This window comes from Sphaerodactylus townsendi, linkage group LG02 (assembly GCF_021028975.2).
Source record: "Sphaerodactylus townsendi isolate TG3544 linkage group LG02, MPM_Stown_v2.3, whole genome shotgun sequence".
Taxonomy (NCBI): domain Eukaryota; kingdom Metazoa; phylum Chordata; class Lepidosauria; order Squamata; family Sphaerodactylidae; genus Sphaerodactylus; species Sphaerodactylus townsendi.
The window spans coordinates 116,368,624-116,393,788 of NC_059426.1; the positions used below are offsets into that span (position 1 = coordinate 116,368,624).

Genomic DNA, 25,165 nt, shown 5'->3' on the forward strand with positions numbered 1-25,165 from the left:
CCAGCGGCGCAGGGCAGGGGGGCGTGTCCCCAGGCCTCGGCGACACGCCGGAGGCCCAGGGACAAGGTAAGTGCCGGGTGGGGGAGGCGTCCCGAAGCCGCTGCCGTTCGCTCGGCAGCGGCTTCGGGGCGGCGTTTCCCCAACAAGAGCGCTTCCGAGCGCTCTGGGGAAACGCCGACTTTGGGCTGGGCGGGCGGTGCGAGGGCAGCGCGGCTGCGATGCAGCTGCGCCCCCTGTGCGAATGGCGGCCTGGAGACAGCGTTTTTGCTGTCTCCAGGCCGCCATTAAATGCCCGTGCAGAAACGGCCTAGGAGATATCCATCTTGTTTCAGGAAGACCTCAAACATGTTCTTATTGTGCATTTTTCCTGAAACAATCATACACACAAACATACGTTTCTAGCCCCACTACAGTTATGCGCCACTGAATACAATGTAGAGTGTGGAATTATTCTTCAAGTGGCACATCACTGTAAAGTGCTGTATCAGGATATGGATTTGAACATGTAGCGCTGACATGGTCTTCAGACATCACAGGCTACCCTCCAGTCGCTTCTTATTCTCTGCAATATTCTCAGTCCCTGCCTGAGCTGACTGCTGCTGCTATATACAAGGCCATGCATAGCGCAGAGCAGCATTCCTCTCTCCCTTGCTGTGCCCCAGTCCCTGCCGACTGTTTGAGCTGCTAATGCTCTCCTGGTGCAGGGCTGTTTACCCAGCAGCATAGGGATTATATATCAAAGGGACATGAATACAAGCTTGCAATCCCCTCTGCAAACAGGCTTAGAGAGCAGTGCATTCACAGGGGAAGATGATGCCTGGATTGCACCCAGCCAGGCTTTCTTCCTGACTCCACACAATCCACTTCCAGCAAGGTGCAAAGAAAACAGACTGGCTGAGAGAGCCCTGCCTACTGTCTCCATTGTGCCATGTACAAAGTGCATGGGTTTCCCCTTCCATTAAGGAAGGCCCGTCCCTTGGTTTCCTGCCAAAGCCTCTCACAGGGAGGGGCAGCAGCCGCAAGTCTAACAGGTGCTATCATCTTGGCAAGGAAAGCAGGATTCTTATCCTGGCGGCTTTTAATCTTCCTTGCACACAGGATGATTTGAATAGGCTTTGGTCGGCAGGGGATCACAGGCTCCCTGGAAGCCTGCAGCAAGGGCAGCCCCCTCCCCCCCCCCCCCGGGCAAGACCTTCAGAGAAGGAAAGAGATTTCTATCAGGGGCTCACGCCCCCCCCCCCAAGTCATGCAAGGGTCTTGAAAAGCAGCGGCAGCCCTGCATAGAAGAGAGCCAGGGATTAGAACATAGCTGATGAGTTTGTCAGGCAGATTGCAACGCCCAGCCTAACTCCTGTGTCAATATTGATTCATCAATCCTCTAAGTGTTGTTTACCAACTCTCCCAAGAGATTGGAGCACCCCAGAGACCTTTCAGTAAATTCAGGAACAAGCCCAGTCTTTGGTTGAGTTCATCTAATTGAGGCCATGGAAGCCTGGCAGCAGATAAAAGCATTTTTCAGTGTTCCAGGCTTCCATGGCATCATGCTGGGGGCACTGGAATACCTGACTTCTGGGAAGGGGGGGGGATGGTGAGAGAGGCTGGGCTGCTGTCTGGTGGTAGAATGCCTGAGCTGTGAACTGTGTGTTTCTCAACCCCTGCATGAGTTCAAAACTTAAGCCCCCTCTCTCTTCACTACTAGGGTAGGGGGAATACACAGATTCTGTTCCTAGTGGGCAGCTGTTGCCAGAACAGACCAGTTGTTCAGCTTGGGGAATCTGTCCCTATTGTTCAAGGCCTATTGTCACATGTTATTGCAAGATAAACGTGGCTGCAACATTGTGTTCACATACAATAATATCCCAGCAACCCATTTCACTGCAATTCCATTCTGAGAGAGAGCGTAGTATATGGTGGATTGCTGCAGGGAGGAGGGTGCTTGATCCTTTTCTCTCAAGCAGCTTTCCCCTGTACAAAGTTGCAGATATGTTTATCCCCACAAATACATCTCTGAAACCTGGGCGAGGTGAAGAGACACTAGAAACCAGTTGTGAGTTAGGGAATGCAATAAGGAGCAAGGTCACGTTTCTTTTTCTTTCACTGTTTCTGTGCTTCATCATGTCTCCTGCTAATGTGCTCAGCAGCAAAAGAAGCCCCAACAGGATTTCGTGCTAGTGAACATCCAGTGATTTATCTACATGTCTGAGTATCACATGTACAGGAAGTCATTTTTGTGCAAGAATCTGATAATGCAAAAGCAACATTCAGGTGACAGTGGCTGCAGCTGACATAGATCACCTGAGCCGAAAAACCAAATCACACAACTGAATATACAGCTTGGGATGAAAGACACAAGAATCTTTTTCATTAAGGATCCTTTTCCTGTTGTAGGAAAAAATGCTGTCAGAGCAGAGCAGCTGTTGCTCCCTGGCTTAGATAACATGGTGCTGGCCATCTGTTTGATCCAGCTCCTCATGGGAAAAGAACTATAAGGAGAGCCCCTGTTGTGAGATGTGGATTTCCAGGCAGATTTCTACAGAGCACTACATTGCACATACATCCCGTTCACTGTAGCTGCCATTAAATTTATGAATTTCACCTTACAAAACATGTACCACAGAGTACATACCTAACATTGAACGCAATCAGTGAAGCCCCTCCAGCCAAAACTATTTGCAGACCGTATCCCTTGCTATGATGGCTGAATTTGACTCCTGGAGAAACATCTCATAGTGACTTAAGTTTGTGAGGGGAAAAGGCCTCAGTCAGCTTGGGTTAATGAGCATCTGCAAATTTTGTTTTCAGAAGATGAGGCCAGGCATCACTGACAAGGCTCTCAAAGGAATACACTGCAGAGACTGCCACATTTCCAGCATGAGCTCAATTGCTGGAGAGCACAGATCTGCACTCATTTGTACATTTTCTTGTGTAGATAAATAATCAGGAACCCAATGGCACTTTAAAGCCTAACAATTTATTCTCATAGGTCTTCATAAATTGGAGCTCATTTCTGATGCACAAAATGCTGCTGTAAGCTCTTTGAAGTGCCACTAGACTCCTGTTTTATTTGCTGCAACATAGCTGCCCCTCTGGACTTGTGCTGATCAATTCCTTCTGGCACAGAGACTTCAAATTATTACTACATAAGACGATCTTCTTCCAAAACATCAATCCAACTCTTCCTCTGTTGGTGCTGTCCATTGCAGGTGCGCTTCCAGATAAAGCAGAACTTCTGCTAGACCCACTTATGGACCAAGAACTAGAAAAACTGTAAGTTTAATTAGTGACAGACAGCAAGAGATCTAAAGTAGGGCAGCATGGGCAGCCCATGCCTTCCTTTGTATGGGCTGCCTAAACAGTAGCACACAGGAGGAGGTTTACCATATCTCTTTGAAGTTATTGTGTGTGTGGCAGAGGGGTGGTATAAGCAGCAAAGGGGAGATATTTATAGTAGGATATGGACAAAAGGGTCACCCCTTCCCTTCCCCCCCCCCCGCAAAAAAAAAGAAAAAAGGAAGTCCAAGGAAGAAATTTCAAATACGCATCCCTCATCCCTACTCATTTGCATGGAACAGAGGTTTCTGGGAGAAGCCTCACTGAAGAATGAGGAGCTGGGAAAGAATTGAAAGCGTAGTCCCTGGGACAGTGGTAGCCAGAGTCTGTTGGTGGCAGTGAGCACAGTCTGCTTATTCCACAGCATAAGGGGATGTAGTTGTCAAAGCAAGCCCTTTGATTACTGCTTTTGCTAGACAATAAGTCCAAACTAATACAGCCAAGGACTATCTTCCCTTTAATAGTGTTAGAGGGGGAATTTAGTCAGAAAATTGTTTCCACTTATTTATAGGAGGGGCTTTCTGCCATTAAGTTTGGTCACCAAAACTCTGTCCTCTTTTTCAGCACAGCCCAAGTCGCAGGGATCTCCATCTCCAGTTCTCCCATCTCCAGTGGGGATATTGCAAATTTGCCTTCCCGCCAGTCACCTAGGATCAGTTTCCCTTGGCGGCCTCTCTACCACCGCCGGAAAATGGACACTGAAAGTGATGGCTCCACAGAAGAGACGGATTCGTCTGAGAATTAATGGAGGCCAGAAGCACCAGCTCACATCCAGAGTCTGAAGGCACGGGAATCAGGAGAAGAGGCACATCTTGCACCTCTTGGCCATCTTTGTACTCAGTTGCCTTCTTGCCACATCAACACTACAATGCATGCACGTTCATGTATCTTCCTGTTAACAAGGCTTAACAACTCTGTTCTAACCAAAAGTGCGCCATTTGCAAGGCTATACTGCCCTCTAATGGCAAGCAAGGCAAATGAACAGAACAGAGATACCCTCTAACCCCTATGCTTCATGGCTCATCCATTTCTTCCCATCTCGTCACATGCAAAATAATAGCCCTAGCCCAAATTTGGATGCTTTGCCAAACTAGTTTTTTTCCTTTCCCAGTAACCAGCATTTTAAATCAAATGCAAACTGTTATTTACAGGGCACTGGTAAGCCGAGTTATACTCTTGTAAGTCCATTTATGTTACTGGGGTTAGACAAGCATGAAATGTATTTAGTTTGCAGTGTTAGAATCCCAGGTATTAGAAGCCCCAGTTTAAGATGCCCCAAATTCAGATGCCATAAATTACAATTAGGGCAGCGGCTTCCTATGAAGTGGGGGACCTTCCATCATTGCACCCTGTGGGGGAGTTGAAGGGAGAGATAGGAATGAGCACATGAGGATTATTTGAGCCTCATTCATGGATGAATAAACTGCAATTTGTTGTGACTGAACAGAACCCAATAAAGACTCTGCTGCACTGCTCTTCAATGTTGGGCTAGGGGGATAAATACCAAAGATACTTGAGAGAGGTCTGGTTCTCCAGAGAAGGGAAGGTCAGCAAAAGCCAACTTGAATCTGGACAGGGAGAATTACAATCCTAAATGTGAAAATTAAAAAAAAAAGGAAATACCGCCTGTATACATCTAACCAAAACTCCAGGGCTACCTTTGAAATAACACATACCATAAGATGAAGGACACATAAGTATTCAATTTTATTCACTTGAGGGGAGTGGGAAAAATCCACATGACTCTCTCTTAACCCCCACCCCGAGATCCAATCCTGGCCACACATAGCTCATCAATACTACCATTAACTCAAAGTATACAGACAGCTCATGAAGAGAACCCTCTTCCAGTCTAAGAGCAGAGGGAACACTGAGCCAGCCCTTTTCCATAAAAGGAGCAAGCGCTCTAAAGATAAACCTCATATTTTATGACAAAATTTGCAATAATCAAAGATAAACATCAGTGCATTTTCAGAACCCAGGGAGCAAATAATGAGAAAGGGAGCAGAGGAAAGTGCTAATGGGAAAGACAACTCCAGTAAGTCCATGCAGCCACTTGCCTTCTTAGAGAAGTGTGCAAGGAGAAAGCAGGTCAACCACACCAACAAATAAGCAAATATAGAGCGGAGTCCTTTCCTCTAGCAAGGGTGGCTTACTAAAACTCAAGGTGTCACTACAACGTCCTATTAGTGGTTGCTTCCCCATTACAAGAACAAGCCCTGCCACAGTCCAGACTTCACCCCACTACCCCAGGAAACAGTGTCAATTTGATAAGAGCTTCCAGGAGACCCGACCCTAAAAGGACAGCTGCAGCTGCTGAGCAATGGAACTGCACAAAGGTGTCAACAGAAAGTCTTCCTCCACTCTCACTGTGCTGAGGAGGCTCCACTGCCAGCCGAAGAGCATCACCAGCCTCTGACATGTGGAGAGGATAAGGTATGCAGATTCAGCAAGGGGCTTCGTAGCAGGATATTGTTGAATGTCCTGGGCCTCAGAGCAGCACAGGAGGAGGAGATTAAGGGTGTGTTTTTCTTCTCTGATTCTTCATGTTCATGAAAGGTCTGTAGCTAAATTATTGTAGGAGAAAACCCTCTATAATGCAAGGCGTGCAGGAGCAAAGGGACAGCAACGAAGCTTGGGCAGGAGGAAAAGGCATTGCTTTTATTTATTTTCTTTCCCCACATATAGCATGGCAGTGACATTCAGACAAATCTATCAGTGCACATGAGAGGGAGGGAGAGTGGCAATAGCAGTGGCTGCATTATTGGAGGAGTGGTGGCAGAGTCCAAGGGGCAAGTCACCATGGCCTCATTCTGTCCCCAGTTTTCTCCAAGGAAGGACTAGATGGAAATCAGAGATAACCAATGAGGCAAGGCAGCAAGTTCCTATGAAAGTGCAGGCCAGACAACCTTCCTTAGATCCATACTCTCCCAAAAACTGCTCCTGCAAAGCTATTGGAATTAATGTTTCCAATTATCCACCATACTTGCAGTGTAAAACCATGCAGAGGTCTCCTCCAAGCATGCTTTGAACTTTTCCAGCACACTATGGAGTTAGGCTTTTAAGCCACAGCCCTTGCTCTAGGGCTGATTGGCTTATACCATGTCGATTTAAAGAAGCTGTAAGAACTACTTTGGGCAGAAGTGGGAACTGCCCTGTGTGCTAGAAAACAACCCACGAACTCCCCATGGATGCAGAAGGGTGAAGAGTATTCAATACTGCTTCCTGCTGCCACAATATTTGTTCTGTGGAATAAAAGCAGAAAAGGGAGTACCACCCTGCACCCCGTCTCTGTGGACAGCAGCAAGGGACGTTCTTTGGATGAGATCATGCTCTGTTTGAAGGACGCTGGGGTTTGGGGGAAAAAACTTGTTTCTAACACAACTGATGTGCAGAGAGGTTTCGAGCAAATGCCAGGCATGTCCATTTCTCAGCCCAACCCTATTCTCAAGCAGCCCTCCAGCCACGCTCGGTTGAACAATAATCTCGCATAATTCCGCCAGATGACTCAAGGTGCAAGTGGTTTTTCACTGATGGCCATGAGCAGCAAATTCTCCAGAAATATCAATATGAGCCATACCGATCCTAGGGGATGGAAAAGACATAGTGACAGTTCATCAAATGGAACTCCAAGCATCTGGATACAGAGCCAACTCAAAGTAAACCACCAAAACGTAAGGAAGCAAGCCTTTTCTTCCAAACTCTTTGTGAGGGTCCTTTGCACTAGGGGTGGGCAAAAAAATTATTATTGTTATTTTTCCGGTTCAGATTCAATAGACCCAGAAATTTTCAACAAACCCCAAAAGCCAATGCTTATTGGATCATCAGGATTTATGAAAATTTTCAGGTTATTAAACTCAAACTGCCCAAAAATGCTCCCCCTGACCTGCACGTGGCTCTCAGAGGCAGCAGGTGTCAGGCGCCATCTGTTGCCTCCAAGAACCACGTGAAGGTAGGAGGCATGCAGAATTTGTTGCTGGGATCTGGCCTGGCTGGATTTGGCTTTAAACTGCAGGCTCTCTGAAGCCTGCAGTTTAAAGCTGGACCCAGCCAGGCAGAGGCCAGCATTGAATTACAGGCTGCCCTTGGCTGGGTCCAGCTTTATTCCACTGGCATTACCTCCCAGGTCAAGTAGTCTTTGGAGGCAGAGCTTCAGGGGCAGAGCCAGCAGTACCAGCCTGCAACTTCAGTGAGCCTGCAGTTTAAAGTTGGCCCTGTCCAGGCTGAGCCCAGTGTTAAACTATCTATTTATCTATTGGATTTCTTATACTGCCCACCCCTGAAGGGCTCTGAACTATGAGCCCCTAGTTGAATGTTGGGCTCAGCCAGGCGGGGAGGGGCACTCGAAAAATGCCAAAGAATTCAGCTTTTTTCAGGATCCACTTATTTGCCTCCCCTTTACTGCTCTTTTATTGACACCTTTTTTTCCTTTCTGGATTATCCAAATGCCCATCCCTATGATGAGCCATATAGAAGGAATATCCTCACTGGCAGAAAATCTCATGGCACTGCCTCAGAGTACACAAAGATAGGATTTAAAAGCAGGAAACAGCTATTAGCAAAACATGTCACAGGGGAAAGAAATGGGATTTGGTTCCCAAGTCTCACGGTAGAGCAGCATGCATGTTTAAGACAGGTTGGTGTAAAACCCCAATAACAGGTAAGCAGGCACAGGGATGTGCCTTGGGTTCACATACAGAGACATGAATGTCAGTGAGGTCTGGAAGAAAGATCCAAATTCACACTCAAGGTACAAAAGCAATACAAGTATGATACAATGGCTCCCTTTTGTAACCTGCCATAAGTATGACCTACATGTTGCAATTATGTGTGGACTGACCTTGGAGTTCTGAGAAGGCTGATTAGAATGAGAATGGTATTGAATTCAATCATCAGGTGCCAACACTGAGTTCTCCAAAGGGCTTCAAATGGTTGGAGAATTTTGCTATACATTCTCATAGTGGCAAATGGAAAAAGGAAGGCCTCAGTGCAGGACCTCAGATAAGCCCAAATGGCTAGTTCCCAGCTGCCACCATGCCAGGCTGCTGCTCCTGTCCCCATAGCCATTACTAAGGAACAGGGCGAGAAGCTCAAGCCGAACTAATCAAGAGCAGATGAGTTAGTACCCAACAGCAGCTCTTAACCAATCAATTTAACCCAGTAGTAAAGAAGAACTGGTTTTTATACCCCAGTTCACCAGATTACTATCTTAACCACTACACCACGCTGTCCAACTGTTGTACTAGTTCAGCTCCATCATCCCTAGAAAATAAACAGAGTTAATCTCTTGCTAGCAGCAACACTGCAGTTTCTAGTGGGCTTGCATCTAAGGAATTCCAGTTCTCTTTGGAGAGGATTCCCTCTGAAGTATATACTTGCTGCTGCCATCCTGCACATCCTGCCTTTAGAGTAAACCAGTTTCACGCTATCTATAAGGCCTATTGATATCAATGGGATCAGATAGGAAAGTGTGCCTCAGACTGCAATCTTTTCTTCTGCTCTACATCCTAATGGTGAATTGAGTATGATCTAGGAAGAGTTCTACATAACTTAAACAATTGGCTAAATTACTGTATGTGGGAAAGAAATATGTTAGTGGACTATCTAGCTGTTTTTAAAATGTGGTAAACTTCTGAACTTCAGAGTTTCAACAAAAACTGATCTACAACTATTTCCCATTACTGTTTCCACACATGCTGAATTTAGCTATCAGAATACCTACATGCAGAGGGGCCCTTAAGCCCCTAACCAAAACAAATTCTACTCAGCAAGCATATGATTTTCTCACCTGGAGGGAGTTCATCACACCATTGGCCAGAACAGCCATCTTGCCAGCAACAGACTTCACCCCTTGCTTGAACTGGGCAATATCAGCAGCAGGCAAAACATTTCCAATTGATACACCACCTACAAGTAAGTAATGTGGAAGCATGAGAGGCAGAAGTAGTACTATTGATCCAGCAACTTAAATGTGGTGGATTCTTATCTTTTACGAATAGCCGGGGGGTTGACTGAGGGCCTTGGGCCCTGGACTAACTTGAACTGCTCTGCACTTTGTACCAAGTTGTCCCCAACATGGAGCTGGGCCACCCATCCACAACCCATTGTTGGCAGTATCCCACTGGAATGCTGCTCCACTTGTCAAGCTGTTTGCAAACGTACTTGAGTTCATAGACTCTGACTCTCCAAACAGATCAGCAGAACTGATGGCATTGCTGCCAGAGAGTTGCTGTAGTCGGGATCTGGCTTCATACTGAAAAACAAAGTAATATACAGAAATTTAGCTAGTGATGGCTCATCATTGCTGAGAAGGGTTGCAGGACAGGCAATTTAAGGAATGAGGAATCAATACTGCACTCGCCTCAGCATCAGCTTCCCGCCCAAAGAACATGTCAGAGGAGATAGCTTTGGCCCCAGCAAATTTCTGTCGAGCTTCACTGGACTCCACTATGGATATCTTGCCCTCAGTTTCCCTTCTGTTGGTAGGTCTGAGGGGCAGAGAAAGTAAAACACTCAAACCTTTCCACTCACTGAAACAGCACAGAAAGCAGCTGAGCTCCTAACACACACCAATGCGCTCCACCAAAATCAGCCACAGCATAGAACTGCCAGCTCAGTTCCAAACTGGTTTATGGCGTGACTCCCTCCTTAGCTAAAAAGTGACATTGACTCCCTTTAATTTAAAAGGAAGTCTCCGAGCCTTCCATCCACATCAGTCAGTAACACAGCAATAATGCAAGCTGTTTAAACTCTTAAGATACCCAACTTAGTCCATATCTCCCATGACTATATTTCCTGATGCCCACTTTCCTCTTCCCCAAAGCAAAGAGCCAATTTTGGCTTTCCTCTATATCTTTGGGGCAGGAAATGCTTCAGAAGAGCCTTTGAGGCTTTGTGCCAGCAGGGAGCACCCATTTTGGTGCTCTATCAGCTGCCTCTATCACAGGAAGATGTTTGGCTTAGGCTCTTCCACAGTTTCATGATTTATATAACCCACCTCCAATGGAAACTATTTTGTTGTGGTGCCTACTCCGCATTCTCAAAATTCAAAAAATGCCCACAGATCAACAAACTCAGGGACCCTGTCTTAGTCCAAGCACTGCCACAAGACACAGCCAAGATCTCACTGGCCATTTTGATAAAGTGCAACTCAACATTAGACCATATCAAGTGTGAAAGTTTTGAGATTGGTTTTTTAAGATTATGCTTCAGGGAAAAGGCATAGGTAAGGTCTAAGACAGTGGTTCTCAACCTGGGGGTCGCAACCTCTTTGGGGGTCGAACAACCCTTTCACAGGGGTCGCCTAAGACTCTCTGCATCAGTTTTCTCCATCTGTAAAATGGATAAATGTTAGGGTTGGGGGTCACCACAACATGAGGAACTGTATTAAAGGGTTAGGAAGGTTGAGAACCACTGGTCTAAGAGGCTTTGTTTAGCTGCTGAATGAAAAGCAACACTGCATATCCCTACATGTTTTTCCCCAGGAAGCTCTTTTCCAAGTTTAACTTATTTCTACCTGTCACCAATGGGCCGGATGCTGGAGATCGTGATGTCTGTCTCCTCCTCCCCTTTGTCGATGCCCCAAGAGGAGTTGTCTGTTTCCCACTGTGAGCCAAAGGCATCTCCTAGTGAGAATGGGTTATCTTTATACCTAGGGAACAAACACAAAATGATGGCATTTATCGAAACTGGACAAAAAGAAATCGGGTAAGACTGAAGATGACAATGCAGCCATACTTGGGAGGTCCAGATGTAAAGCTTCCAGTATCCTCAAACAAATCCAGCTGAGAACGAGAGGACTTTGCAGTCACTGGCGTTTCTTGTTCTATCACTTGCATTTCAGAAAGGACAGAGTGCGAGATGGAACTGGTAGGAAGAAGAGACAAAATAAAGTCTTGGTAGAACTCACATATCCCAACCCCTGCCCATCACCACTATAAATACCATCATCACAAAAACAAGACCCATTTTTATGTACAAATACATTCTTTAGGGAGCTCAAGGTTGCATACTCAGGATTCCTAGGATTTGCCCATTTTGTCAATGATCAACTTATTACCAGTAAGGCTGATGTATCATATTCTTTCACATCATGCCATGAGGTAATCAGCTTAGAGACGCCAAGGCTTGAGCAAATGTGGATGCCAGAACACCAGATGGCATATTCCAAGGATCTTAATCCACCTGAGCCTGCCCTTCAACTTTCTACTAAGAAAGTTGCTGCCCAAAAAGAGCTTCAATTCATCCATTTCATAAATGTACCAAAAAGCGGTAAGCCAGTGAAGGGTTGAACACCTGCAGGATGTAAACAGTCATCTGATAGGAACAATCAGATTGTTCTTCTTAAAGAATTCAGGATCCATGCATCATGCCAGAGTATACTCTAGGACACATCTGACCATAGATTGTCTCTTTAACTGCAATACTCAAGCCTACTTAAACAGCAGTAGCACAACAGCCAAGCAACCTAGGGCAGGTATTACACAAGAAACATCTACCCACCCAGCACAATCTCCTTGTTCTTCAAGCACAGCAAGTACCTTCTGGACACCAAGCCCATGCCCAGTCTTTCAGCCTGTTCACGCTTCTTCCCTTCCAGATTCTGAAGTTTCTTCTCCTCCTTCTTCCGGTCAATCTGCAGCTCCTGGTAGGCCAGTCTCATTGAGGTAACCCTGAGTAAAAATTGTAGTATCAGTCCACTGCAGAGTTAAATGATACATTTGCTTGTTCTAGTATCTCATCATTTTGAATGTCACTTTATTTGGCCATTGTAGCCTAGATCTGGGCAGAGCTACACCTGTTTGATCCTGCCTCTATATGCTAAGGAAAGGAAGTCACTGTCTATTTACAGACAAGTAAGTAGATCTGTATCCTATGCAAGGATGATGTAAGTCTGCCACACTTACAGAGACTCTTCTGCTTGCTTCCTGTACTCTGCAGCCTGCTGCTCCCTCAGCTTTTCTGCCACCTGAGCCTGCCGTTCAACTTCTGTGAAGCTCTGGCTGCTCACTTTCTGAGCTCCAAGACCCTTTTTGGCTCCCAACTGAAAGAAAAAACAAAAAAGTAAGAATTCCCAGAAAAGCCAAAATTACAATAAAAAGCAACCTGTGAAAACTACGACTGCTAAGGTGTTAACTGCAGCAGACTATGCAGGAAAAGAGCGCAGGAAGACAATCAATGAAATAATATGAGCCTTTATTTATCTTGCTGGTTTAGAACTAATTTGAGGAGTGCTGCTAATTCCCAGAAAGGGAGAAACACACACATATCACTTTGCAAGCTCTGCTCATAACAAGGATAATTCACGTGGGAGAACTAAGGGAATGGATATAGAGCTTCAGAAATGCTATGCAGAAAACACAGCATTATTTCCACTCTTACAGGTTTCCAGCCTAATTCTACGCTTCTTACTCCCAGTTTCTGGCTATGACAGGATCAATTGAGAGAGAATCAGTACAAGAACAAGGATGCGTATGACAGAAGAGCCTGGTGTCACCAGAGGTTCTGAGCTTTGCGATACACCTGAACTCACTGAGCCTGGATAGGTTAGGTCTTAGCAGTGGCTTCTTGCTAATGTTGTCCAAAAAGGACAACACCTCTACACTTTAAGTTGTTCTATACTAGTACTGAAGAGGGTTCAAGTTGCAGCTCTTGTGAAAATGCATAATTGCTTTCTAACAGAGGAAGGTCCGCAGAAATCCTTACTTTTGGGCAGGTTTTAAAACATCTGTGAGCCCCAAACCTGGTTTATTTATTTAAATATTAAATATTTTAAAAATATTAAATATCACACTTTCTTTCTTGGTTCGAGGTTGCATACAATGATAGTAAAAACATCCCCAGCTAAAATCAAAATTCAGTCCTATTTGTGTCTCAGACACATCAAAAAGGACCTCTTAATAAAACCACCTGGTGCATCACAATTGAACAACAAGAACAGAGAGGGAGATCTCACACAGACAGAACTCTAAAAAGTCCAAGCAGTTTTGGAAAACTATTTGTTTGGATTAACATACAGTGGGCAACAGCTCAGTATAACAAACCCAGGTTTTAGTGGAGGGGGAGGGTCATCTTTTCCATGTGCTGAAGCCAGAGGACAAAGCAAAATACAAGTTCACACGAACAGAATTCTCAGTTCCTGTACTCAATCTGAGACTTCGTTGCATATGGCAGCAACAGTTAAACACAAATGAAGTTCAGTGCTATGACAAGCACTTAAGAAGTGAAGCTCTGCCGCATTCCAGCAGCTCTACAGTAACGTAACCAAGCTCACTTAAGTTTGACACCATAAAAAGCTAACAAGAGAAAATTAGGAAAAGTTATTAAAACAAAGCTTCTTGAGGCACAAATTTTCTGGAACTAGTCTTTTCATTAACTACTCTTATTGGAAAAGGTGGCCCTAACCTGCTGACTCCCCTCAACCAATCATAGGGCTGACTTCATGGAAGCTTCCAGGGAATTAATGAACCCCACCCCCACCCCACCCCATGCAGTGAAATGCTCAGCTGAAGTTCAGCTTGCCTTGGAACATGTCATTAAGAAAGACCCCTATTGGGGAGTGCACGCCGCATGTGTGAGAGGCAGAAACTAGTTCAGGCTAGAAAATTCCTTCAAGATGGACACCCTCTTCATGGGTATGAACTGCACTAGGTGTCTTTGAAACCAGCATTCAAATGCAGACAGTGTTTCTACCCACAAGGGAAATAGTGAAAACTATAGAAATCATACAGGTAAAGAAGCCAGAGAGCCAATGAGGAAATCTTCACTCAGTTTGGGGTGTGTGTGTACACGAACATAAAATGCATACATGCAGTTCCTCCTCAGTGAACATACCCCTTTCTTGGTAGCACCCGGCTTCTTCTTTCCGATAAGGGAAGGCTTTACTTCTACAATAAAAATAGGAAGACAATGAACAGGAAAAAAGATGACAGCAGGTAGGTTGCTGTTAATTAGCAGTATTTTAAAGGCTTCAGAGCACAGGCAGCTAAGCCAGAAGTGCCATGTGCATGGTTAATAGGCCCAACACTCTTGGCAGCAGTGTGCAGAGATCCAAATGTAATAGGCCACACACCATGCAGTTTCAGATCAGTCTTTTGGCTTCCTCACTCAGAGGTGAAAAAGCAGATCACACCAAGAGGTGATGCTTCAGAGGATAAAGGTCAGAAAAAAATAATTCAGCTGCCTGACAAGCAGCATTCCACACAGTAACATCTGCAGTGCAAAAATTCAAAATATGACCTGCAAACAAATATTTTGCTTGTGGGAAGACCACTGCCACCAAGACAGCAACACCGTGGTGTGCTCCTAAAGAATGACGCACTGTCTTGAAAGTTGCCCAACAATTCCAAAAAAGCTCAAGCAGTTGGTGTCTTAAGTCTCTTTCTGCAACTGGAACCATGCGTGCTCAGTTGACTGATTGCAGAGATGGCAAAGCACAGGATTTATTTTTTGATCCAGTTGAGAGACTTACAGGAGTTCCCTCCTCACATAGAAGGAGCGGGAGACAGACAAACATTAGGCTGAAGGAAGAGCCAAAGAAATAGAAGGCAGAGGCACCACAAGTAGCCAGTTACCTCTGGCAGGAGTAGCCCCTTGCGAGGACAGACACATGGATGCGTCTGAGGAAGAAAAAGACATGCACATATTGGTAGTGGAAAAAATGACCAGAAAGCCAGAATTCTGGGTACAATCTGGATATGGCACAGACCCAAAAAACTGATAACAAAAGGTCCAAATCAAGACTGAAGATGACACTAACATTGGAAGAAGGGGAATGGCAACTCATAACACATGGATGAATGGAAACTTTAAGGATAGATTAAGAAAATGCTCAGTTCCCTTTTATTATTATAATACCATCACAACAGAAATGCTGACTCCTCTAACTGATCCAACAACAGCTGGCATCTAAGCCGCCTATTTGCATTATATGGTAAACAGAAGCAGACTTATGTGAAAGCAGAAACAGAAGATCTAACACTTACCAAGAGACCCTTTAGGAGAAGCGCTCAGCAAGTCAGTTGAAGGACCATGGTCAGGATCTGTGTACAGAAGGGGGATATAACCCATAGAAAGGACAACACACCTCTACCTCCTCTGCCATGAACATTTTACATTACTTCTTGGACTCAATGGAGAGATACCCATTTCTTCTAGTTTCATGGAACTCTAGGAACACAGGGCTGGATTATGCCAGCTTTATGATTCCAAAAGCTAATCAACACCCACCTTCCCCGACCTCAGCAGCAGCCTGCAAACCTTGAAAAACTGAGGTTAACACCATGGCACTCTCATGACGGTCAAGAGGCTGCAAGGATGAGGGGAATCCAGCAAGACTGACCGTCCCCTCTCCTCCATCAGGGGAATACTGGCTCAGTACAATCCATTCCTCAGCCCTGGCAGTAGCACAATCCAGGAGCCTGCAAATAACCCTCAATGCAAAAAGTACTTCAACTATCTGGTCCAAGAGAAATCTCATTTAGAATATCTTACTTCAACTCAAGCACATTTTTCCATACCAGATGATGTTCTTAATAGTGGTACCCAGGGAACGGACCTGAGGGACTGGATTTTTCAGATGGATGCATTAATAGATAGAGACCGAATTAAACAGTCCAAAGTTGCCCCCTTCTTTAAACTTTTTAAGAAGGACCATATTAGGTCGCCATATTTAGAGAACCTGTCAACTTATATTTTCAGAATGGCATTTACTAACCTGAGATTCCAGGCTATACCAATGGCACTGTATAGCACATGATGTGCCAGTATCTAACCATAGATGCATTCGTGGCAGTGAGGCAGATGAGGACATTCTGCATTTTGTTTTGGAGTGTCCTCTTTATGATGACATAAGGACCAAATATATTAAAGGATTTCTCCCAACTGTAGGGAATATTGACAACACGGGGAATTGATTTGTCTACTGTCCAATGGTGAGCTATACATTTCCAACCAAGTAGCATGTTTTGCTCATGCCGCAAGAAGAATTAGGCTACTTATGGTGTAATGGTGATATGTCTTATTATTTGACAGGGATATTTGCACCAGTACAGTTCTTTTTAGCTATATTGGTATATACAGGGTACTTTTAGTGTGGGTTTTAATATTACTATGTTTGTGTAAGTGGAGATTGTGAAGGCCTATGGACAAGATCATAAACTTACTACTACTACTACTTCAACTATCAGAACTGCTTCTCCACATGTAGAGAGAGTGGCTATGTTAGCTTAACCATCGCCATTTTGTATGCAGTTATTAATGTAACCGTTATTGGTGAACTTTATAATAGTTCAACATCACTACCACGGTCTTGCTGGCCTTAATAGTTCTTGAAATTAATTGCCTGTCTTTGGCTTTTCACCAGCTTTCCCATCCTGGTACCGAGTAACAGTTAATTGAAGGTCTTGGCCCAGCTGCACAATGTTTTGCTAACGGTTGGAACTTCAATAAACTTTCAGCCACAACACCTGATAAGAATGAAGAGTTACATCACCTGCTTTAGTTAATTGGCACTAAGTTGTGATTGGTTTATTAAGATCACCTGATGTACAATTTCCCTATATCTGCCTTTCCATATTGTAAAAGAGGCACCCCTTTTCCCGCTTCCCCCCTCCCTTTTTTCCTCCCAATATGCAATGCTACCTCACGCTGGCTAGAGGCTGTCTATTGAGTTATGAGAGCTGCTTTATTTTCCTTTCACCTGCTAAGCAATGGAGAAGTTTTACATTTTGATTTTAGTAGGTTCAGTGATTTTGTCTCTGCTTGCTTTTATTCAATTGATTGTATGCATAGTATGCCATCTGACTATCGTTTGTTGAATGATGCTAAGTTCAATAAACTTTAAGAACTTGTTTTAAAGAAACAGTCTCCTTTTTCTGAGCTGTGTGAATGTTCAAAATCCTAACCCACGTTTGAGGAGAGTAGGTCACTCTTCCTCTACACCACATCTGTTAACTTTCAGTTTCTATAGACTTGTAAGATTCTTATTCTTTCCACTTACTCAAAGAATATAACCCTTCTCAAATGGGAAAAAATTATATATATATATATCCAGTCTAGAAATACCAGGATTCTTTCCCAACTAGACATAGAGGAAGTTCCAAATAAAGATACTCACAGGGACCCTCATAGTTTTCAGACGGCTTTGCAGCTCTCTCCAACTCCAGTGAAGATTCTAGTGTACTCTGACCTGTCTCAGCCACATCCCAAGTATTACAAGCCTTAAAGAATGCAAGTTAAGTTATTGGGGAGGTTCAATGGCTCGAATGATCCAGAACAATGAGATCACTAAATGATGAGCCACTTACTGATAAGAATTAAAGACAATCTACAATAGCCAGTAGTCAGGACTACTCATAAGACATTCCCATACATAAATAATGCATACAACCACATGGGAACAAACCTAGTAGTAACACCCAGCCCAAATTACTGATCCACGTCCTTAGATAACTAATCTATGTTATGGCAAAGCTCTGGTAGCATCTATACAGTAACGTATCATGTCCATAAAGCCTTCTAATGGAAAGGGAAAATGAAATCCAGGTTGGCTCATCTTACCTGTGTGTGTTCCAGAAAGAAGTCAGCATCACTCTTCTCCGGGGAATGGCCAGGTGTCCCACTCAACCCATCAATCAAGAGCTGCAGGAGAAGACAATCCACTCAGCTCAGCAACAAGCATCATGGACCTGCATACTTTCCAAAAGAGTAAAGATTCACTGGCACTTACATCATTCCCATATTTGGCTATGGCAGCACTTGCCAACTGCCTTATCTTCTCCCGATACACCTGGGCTGCACGGCTATTATACTTGGCACTGGCATCTGTAGTGGTGCAACCATGCTGGCGGAAAAAGGCAGTCTGCAAAGAGGAAATACAGTTGATTTCCAAGACCACAAAAAGGAATAACACATTTTAAAACTCAAGAAACCTCTTGTTGATCCCAAACACATATTTTGTGGACTCCAGGAACCTAAGGAAAGTTCACTGTGTTTTCCTGAATACAGCTACCAAATCTCCTCACAGCTTCATGAGAAGAAGATAAAATATCCAGGCATGACACCAAAGGCAAAACTGCAAATGGATCCTTACCGCATTGGCATTGCTACCCACTTGCATACATCTCAGCTGAAACCAGCTCCAACTGGAGTCAAGCTCTGTAGACCTGGCAACAGAATAAAAAGAGAAGTCATTGTCTAAAAGAATTCAAAATAGACAAAGGCAATGTAGACAGAGCTCGAGGAATATACAAAGTATTTCCAGCACCCTCATCACACGAGAGGAAGTAAGGGTTCTAATATGAGCTATTCCAATCTGAATACAAAGCAGTGGTCACCTTTTGACCCAGGCACCAAAATACTGGGCAAGGATAATTTGTTTGGAGATTTAGAAGGGAAAATGCTATTCAAACTGACTTGCTGTGCACAGAGTTGCTCCAAATGGACAGAATAACAAAAGGGAACACAGATTTTTGGAATGGAGGAAACAGACAACACACGAAGATTGTTTTTGAACATATGTAATCCTTCTCAGCAGGTGTCATCCAGTAAGAAAGGCTACACCAGAAGCTAAACTAGAGCAACAAAAGGAACTGTTAGCTTTAGTGCCTCTAAACAACTACATTACAGCAGTGCCCAATGAATTTTTCTTGAAGTCTAACTTAATCTGAATCAACCCCCAAAAAAGTACCATTTAATCTGAATCAACCAAAAAAAGCACCATGTTTTACAGGTACTTTACCAGGTTTATAAATACACGCACACAAAAATCCATAGATCTCACCAGATGAACAGCACCATGAACTCCGCAAGACATCTTAAAAGATGGGGGAACAGTTACAACAGCCCATTTTAAAAATTTAATGTAAGTACTCAGAAGCACAATTGATACTGAATGGCTCTCAATCACCCTGAAATTTGCTCCCAAATGTATCCATTTCATTTAATCCAAGGCAGCACTGCAGGATATAAGATACCTGGCAGTTGGAATGTATCAAACATCTCACATTTCTGTCTCCTGACCAAGAAGTCAGGAGGGGCTAACCCACTTCTGGCTTGACTTAAGCTACAGCAGAATAAAGATCTTTATATGGTTCTGCTGAAACAAAAAAAGTTTACTGTTCTTCTGTATACCCATCCATCAAGTAGACAAACTGGGAGACCTTATAAATATGTTCTAATAAAGAGCATGTAATCTAAAGACTGAAGAATTTGTGCTATAAAACCAATCTAGAGTCTTGGTAGACTCAGTGTTTTTGCTGGTCCCAAACAGCCAGGAAGGATTAACGGAGGGTGCTGTGTGAGAGAACAGTGTGTGTGAGAGAGCAGTGCTGGGAGCCTGCTGGAGAGGGGTTTCTGATTGCTGTGCTCCATGTTCCTTTGTCTCCAGCTTGTTGCTGGGTGAAGGAGGTCAGTTTTTCCAGAGTTGATTGCTGGCCCTGCCTTTTGTTGTTGCTGTGGCTGTTGAGAAGTGGGGACCGTGATCCTTTAAGTTGTGAGACTTCTCCTTACCAGAGGCATAGAGAGCTAAAAGGCTCTTGGTCTGGGGACCTACAATTAGTTCAGAGGCTTTCACACTTAAGTGCTTTCAGCTTCACTAGACATTTGGTGAGGTCTGAAAACCTCAGGTTAGAAGACCAATCAACATTTGTTGGGATTTTAGTAGGAGACTTTTATGGGGGAAGCCCAGAGTTCTGTTTTCGTACCTATTTAGTACTACTGAATATGGATGGTGAGGGAGTTGCTGCAGTCACCTGTAACAGCTGTGGTATGTTTGTTTTTCTGCAGAGGATGTGGGAAGCTACACCTGCAGCAAGTGCACGTTGATTGCTCTCTTGGAAGAGAAGGTCCAGCAACTTGAGGTGTGGGTATCTACTCCTCAGCACATTAGGAAGAAGGAGGATTTCTTGGACACAGTGGAGCAGACTGTCCTGGATGAGGAACAGACAGGGGACGTTTCTGAGGAGGAGGGCAAAATCCCAAACACAGGAGGTAAACAGAATGTGACACACAGAAGTAGAAGAACCAAGGATTATTCTGTAAGTTTAAAACTACAAAAAGTTCTTGTCAGGTTTCAGCATCAGAAGTCCGGTCCAAGGAACGCACAGAATCCACAAGTCAGAGGAAGTGCTGCAACAGTCATGTGTTTTGTTGCATCCAGGCCAGGATATTCTGTGAACCTGCTTGATAAAGGCTCTTCCAGCATGTTAGGCTTCATCCTGTGAAGACTCTGCTTCCCCCTGCTGCAGAAGGTGCCTTCTGAGCTAGCAGGCTCACATTTCTTTGTTTAACATACAACAACTCCTTCTGTCTCTGCCTTTGCTGCCACGTTGGCTCAGGTGAGCTAGGTGCTTGAGCCTCTGCAGCTGGAGCAGGGCTGGATGCATGGCCTGCTTCAGTAGGCACTTCTGGCTCTGAGTTTTGACCTGGCTGTTGGAAAGACTGCAGGGGGCCTGGCTGCTCCAAGCCCAGTCCCTGTTGGTTCCCAACCAGGTCTGGGCTTACTGGGCTCTGCTCATCTCCTGAAGACTCATCACTCTCCAGGGGATGGCCCATGACAGTTCTCTCCATTGTTAATGATAAGAAGTAACAGGCCCATGAGCAACACAGTCAATCCTCAGAGAATGTGCAGTGACCTTGGAAGATTTAGTACATGGAATTACCTCTGCCAATTCCCACAGGAGACACATGGTGGTGGTAGAAGCCTCCTTGTTGGGAGCATAAACAGTGATCTGTAGGCCTGACAACATGTCTCGAGAGGTATACTGTCTCCCTGGGGTGAAAATCCATGATGTCACAGAGAGGCTGACAAGATGTATCAAGACCACTGATCCTTATCCCTTCTCTTTGGTCCATGTGGGAACCAATTACATTGCAAGACACAGTTTTTAGGATATCACAAGGGATTATGAAGCTCTGGGTAGGAAGCTGAAGGACCTTGATGCACAGGTTGTCATCCTGTCTCTCCTCCCAGTTAAAAGATGCAGCCCCGGGAGGGAGAGAAGAACAGTGGAGGTGAATAACTAGCTTCACAGATGGTGCCACCAAGAACATTTTTGCTTCTTGGACTATGGTCTGTGATTTCATGAAGATGAACTTCTGGCAAGGGATGGGTTGCACATCACAGAAGTGATAGAAACATTTTTGCTAGGAGGCTTACAAACCCGATGAGGAGGGATTTAAACTAAGTTTTGTGGGAAGTGAGACAATATTCTTGAGGGCAGGAGTTCATAAAGTGCTGGACATACTATTCCAAATGTTATAGAGATAACTGAGCAAGTAGTTTAAGATCCCAACAGTGGGAGGAAAACAACCTTTAAAAAGCAGTCAGGAGGGATGGCCCCTGGTCTTAGGTATCTCTACACTAACGCACACAGCATGGGAAATAAACAAGATGAACTCGAACTCTTAGCAAAGCAAATATGATGAACTTGAATTCTTAGCAAAGCAAATATGACTAATAGCATCACTAAAACCTGGTGGGATGAGTCTCATGATTGGAATTTAATAATTGAGGGGTATAACCTGTTTCAAAGAAACAGACCAAATAGGGAAGGAGGAGGAATAGCACTATATGTCAGGGATGATTATACCTATGAGGAGGTTCAAGACTTAAATTCTGGAAGCCAGGTTGAAAGCATCTGGGTAAAAATTAAGGAGGACAGAAACAATAGTGATGTCATTGTGGGGGTTTATTACAGATCCCTAAGTCAGACTGAAAATTTGGATGATGCCTTCTTGGAACAAATAACCAATCTTTCAGAAAGGAAAAATGTAGTAGTAATTTTATGGTAACACTACATTTTAAAAAATCTTAACACATTTCACATGACCTACTTATGTGACAGCAAGCAAAAGCCTTCAACTTCCACTAATACATTGAAATGCAGTAATTAAACAGCAATACTAAAAAGGAACAAAATACACTTCTAAGGTGGAGTTCATATACACTTGCTCATTGCTTTATTGTTGTAATATAAAATACTGATGTGCATACATGAAAGTACCAAAGATCAAATATTAGAGATGGAAAGTGTTGATATCCCTACACATCCCATTAAAACACAGGGAAATAGAAGCAGCTCACACATCCAGAAAGCTGTCAAGCAACACAACATGAACATACAGTACACACATTTGAAAAAGGCTTGGAATTTTGATATACAACATGGATTTTATATCCTTTTTATAACTGGAGATGCACCACTCTATCTCCTATTTTGGTTTTAATAATGACGTCTGTAGAAATGAAGCGTGATAAAAAGAAACTACACAAATCTATATATTTAAAATGATTTTGTGTGTAAATTTTCAAATATGTGTTACATAAATGGTGCGTAATACAGTGAAGGGGTTTGTGTCAGCAAAGCTGACAAAAATACTGTAAGGAATTTATGGCCCAATCCAGATGGTGGGGCTAAAACAGTGTTTGGGAATAGCAGATGGCCCCACTGGCGCATCTGCCCCCTCTGCCAGTGTAAGGGGTACCCATGCCAGCATCTAGGCACCACACAGCTCCATGGTGGCCAAACCTGGAAGTGGGTATCACCAGGGAGCTACACTGGTCTCTGAGTGTGGTCTGGGAACACTGCCCTCTGACCCTGCAGACTTATGACACACAGAAGTGAGCCATAAGTGTGTTTCCTCAATGGGGCGATTCGGGGACAAGGGGGAGTTTCTGATTTCTCCTTTTTTGTGCTGTTCAAATCCCCCTTAGAGTGGCTTGGCACCACCTTCACTGTGCCATCGCACAGCACTTCCACCCTATCTGAACTGTGCTGCCCAACTCCTAATCATGGATTGCAGATGAACATCAAAAAGATAAAAGTACATGACCACAGGGGAGTTCCACAACTTTAAGGCAGATGAAGAAACTGAAATTTTTATTTTTCTATTCTTAGCTTAAGTCATAAGACAGCAATCAGGAAATCAGAAGGAGATCAAGAGAGAGAAGGGCAACTGTGAAGGAGCTAGAAAAGATTTTTAAGTGTAATGATGTGTCACTGGCAGCCAAGATCAAGTTAATTCATGCTAGTATTACCCATTACTGTGGAAGAGTGTGAAAGTGGGACAATGAAGAAAGCTAGGAGGAAGAAAGTCACTTGAAACATGCTGGAGGAGAGTTTTATGGATATCACAGACTGCCAAAAAGATAAATAAGTGGGTTCTACCTGAACTCTCCCTAGAAGCTAAAATGACTAAACTGAGGCTACTGTACTTTATGAGAAGCCAAAAATCCCTGGAAAAAAACAATACTGCTAGGGAAAGTTGAAGGCACTAGGAAAAGAAGACCCAACATGAGATGGATTGACTCAATCAAGGATGCCATGACACTCAATTTGCAGACCTGCTGAGCAAGATGCTAATGATAGGATATTTTAGAAATTGCTAATTCATAGGGTTCCTTAATTCCAAAGCAACTTGACAGCACTTCACACACATAGTCTCACACACACACATGCAGGGCAATCAGAATAGAAGTTATGCTACGTCACAAATTGTACAAAAGCAAAACATTTAGGTAATTAATTACACCCACTTTTTCCCCAAAAGGTGGCTTACGCCATTATTCCTTTTTCAGTTTTACCATAATAACAAGATTAAGCTAAAAGTGATGCGACTTGCTTAAGGTTCTGTGGCCAGCTTCCATAATAAAGCGAGGGTTCAAACCTGGACTTTCCAGATTCTAGCCTAATGCTCTAGTGATCACATTGCTCTCATAGAACACTACATTTGTCATCATTCACAAAATACAGTGAAATCCATTCACCAAATTCATTCTGGCATCAAAAGCCAACCTGGAGAGTTCTCTTGTAAAGGGTCACTACTGGGAAGAAGGTTTCTCCCCACCATTCTAGCCATGAATTCTCTCTCAGTTCCCTGCTTGAGTTCAAGTAAGGATACCCCAGACTAATCAAAGAAAAGGGAAGGAGAGGCAAATTACACTACTCTTAGACTGTTTCCTCAAAAATTACCTGATTAAACACCTTTGACACGTGCAAAGAGCAAGAGAGGGGGTGAACAACCAAATCGATCTCAACCAGACAGCGTGTACCAGATCACACACATACCCAACCTCATTAACTCGCACTCACCGGATGAAGCTGAGGTGCACACCCAGTGACCGATGGACTCCGGAGCAGTCAATACAGAGAAAAACACCGTAAGTGACGCTGGCCCAGCTCGGATTCTTTGCACCACAATCGAAACAGGACTACAAGAAACAGAAACGAGACTGGGCAGGTGACAAATGTAAAGCCCGCACTGGTGGTTGGGAAGGACGGAGAACAGGAAAAGGGAAAGGAGGCAGAAAAACGAACCACTCGTATCAAACTGCTGTATGTCAAGCCAGGCTACTGATCCACCCTGCTCCGTATTGTCCACTCTGACTAGCAGCAGCAGCGGCCGTTCTTCACTACCTCAGATTCTTTAAAAGGCCAAACAAATGACTGAACTTGGGGCCGTTCCTGTAGGCAAAGCACCAAAGGGCTCGCTCACGCTCCCCCCGCCCCGAGTTTTGAGCCCAGAGAATTGGCGAAGCCCCTGACCGGTGAATGGGCGATGGATCTACACCCGATGTCCCTGTAAGGCGGGGGGGGGGGGGGAGAACTGTGACCGGCAAATGACAGAGTCCCCGACCTTTCTGAAAGCCCTCGGAATGACAGCACATCACGGTACCTTGTTAGCCGGTACAGCCCGTAACCGCTTGAACAGCGTCTGGATTTCAGTCTTGCTGGGCCCGGCCGCCATTTTTTCTTTTTCCCAGCACTCCCCGCGGCCAGCAACGGGTCCCCGTGAGGACCAATCCGCACACAGGCTGGACCAGACATAATGTTGT

The 25,165-nt window shown here is 44.3% G+C and overlaps 2 protein-coding genes across 3 annotated transcripts in view; one reads left to right on the plus strand and one right to left on the minus strand.

The window, feature by feature from the left end:
• The window catches only part of CSTPP1 (centriolar satellite-associated tubulin polyglutamylase complex regulator 1), a 144,794-nt gene extending 139,989 nt beyond the window's left edge, over nt 1-4,805 (plus strand). The window contains exons 8-9 of the mRNA XM_048483831.1: nt 3,204-3,267; nt 3,895-4,805. Coding sequence (XP_048339788.1) covers nt 3,204-3,267; nt 3,895-4,075 — 245 coding nt within the window. The 3' untranslated portion in view covers nt 4,076-4,805. The remainder of the gene's footprint in view (nt 1-3,203; nt 3,268-3,894) is intronic.
• Nucleotides 4,806-5,013: 208 nt separating this feature from the next.
• Nucleotides 5,014-25,148, minus strand: ARFGAP2 (ADP ribosylation factor GTPase activating protein 2). 2 transcript variants are annotated; one of them, XM_048483828.1, is made up of 17 exons: nt 25,006-25,148; nt 24,423-24,541; nt 18,422-18,494; nt 18,059-18,190; nt 17,890-17,970; nt 17,447-17,549; nt 15,315-15,371; nt 14,904-14,948; nt 14,164-14,216; nt 12,237-12,373; nt 11,871-12,002; nt 11,068-11,196; nt 10,847-10,981; nt 9,692-9,818; nt 9,493-9,583; nt 9,119-9,237; nt 5,014-6,915 (listed from the first exon to the last, which is right to left on the minus strand). In XM_048483828.1, the coding sequence occupies exons 1-17, from the start codon at nt 25,075-25,077 to the stop codon at nt 6,895-6,897; spliced, it is 1,626 nt and encodes a 541-aa protein (XP_048339785.1). In that variant the 5' UTR covers nt 25,078-25,148; the 3' UTR covers nt 5,014-6,894. The 2 variants fall into 2 exon arrangements, with proteins under 2 accessions (XP_048339785.1, XP_048339786.1); XM_048483829.1 differs by lacking the exon at nt 14,904-14,948.
• Between the last annotated feature and the right edge of the window lie 17 nt (nt 25,149-25,165).

What these genes read in the sequence shown, in the direction of transcription:
- ARFGAP2 (XM_048483828.1), bottom strand. Translation starts at nt 25,077, where the DNA reads ATGGCGGCCGGGCCCAGCAAGACTGAAATCCAGACGCTGTTCAAGCGG. An exon ending in TTCTCCTAAAGGGTCTCTTG is followed by an intron (nt 14,949 to 15,314) that starts GTAAGTGTTAGA and finishes TTTCTTCCTCAG; the next exon opens with ACGCATCCATGTGTCTGTCC. An exon ending in ATCCGGCCCATTGGTGACAG is followed by an intron (nt 9,819 to 10,846) that starts GTAGAAATAAGT and finishes TCTGCCCCTCAG; the next exon opens with ACCTACCAACAGAAGGGAAA.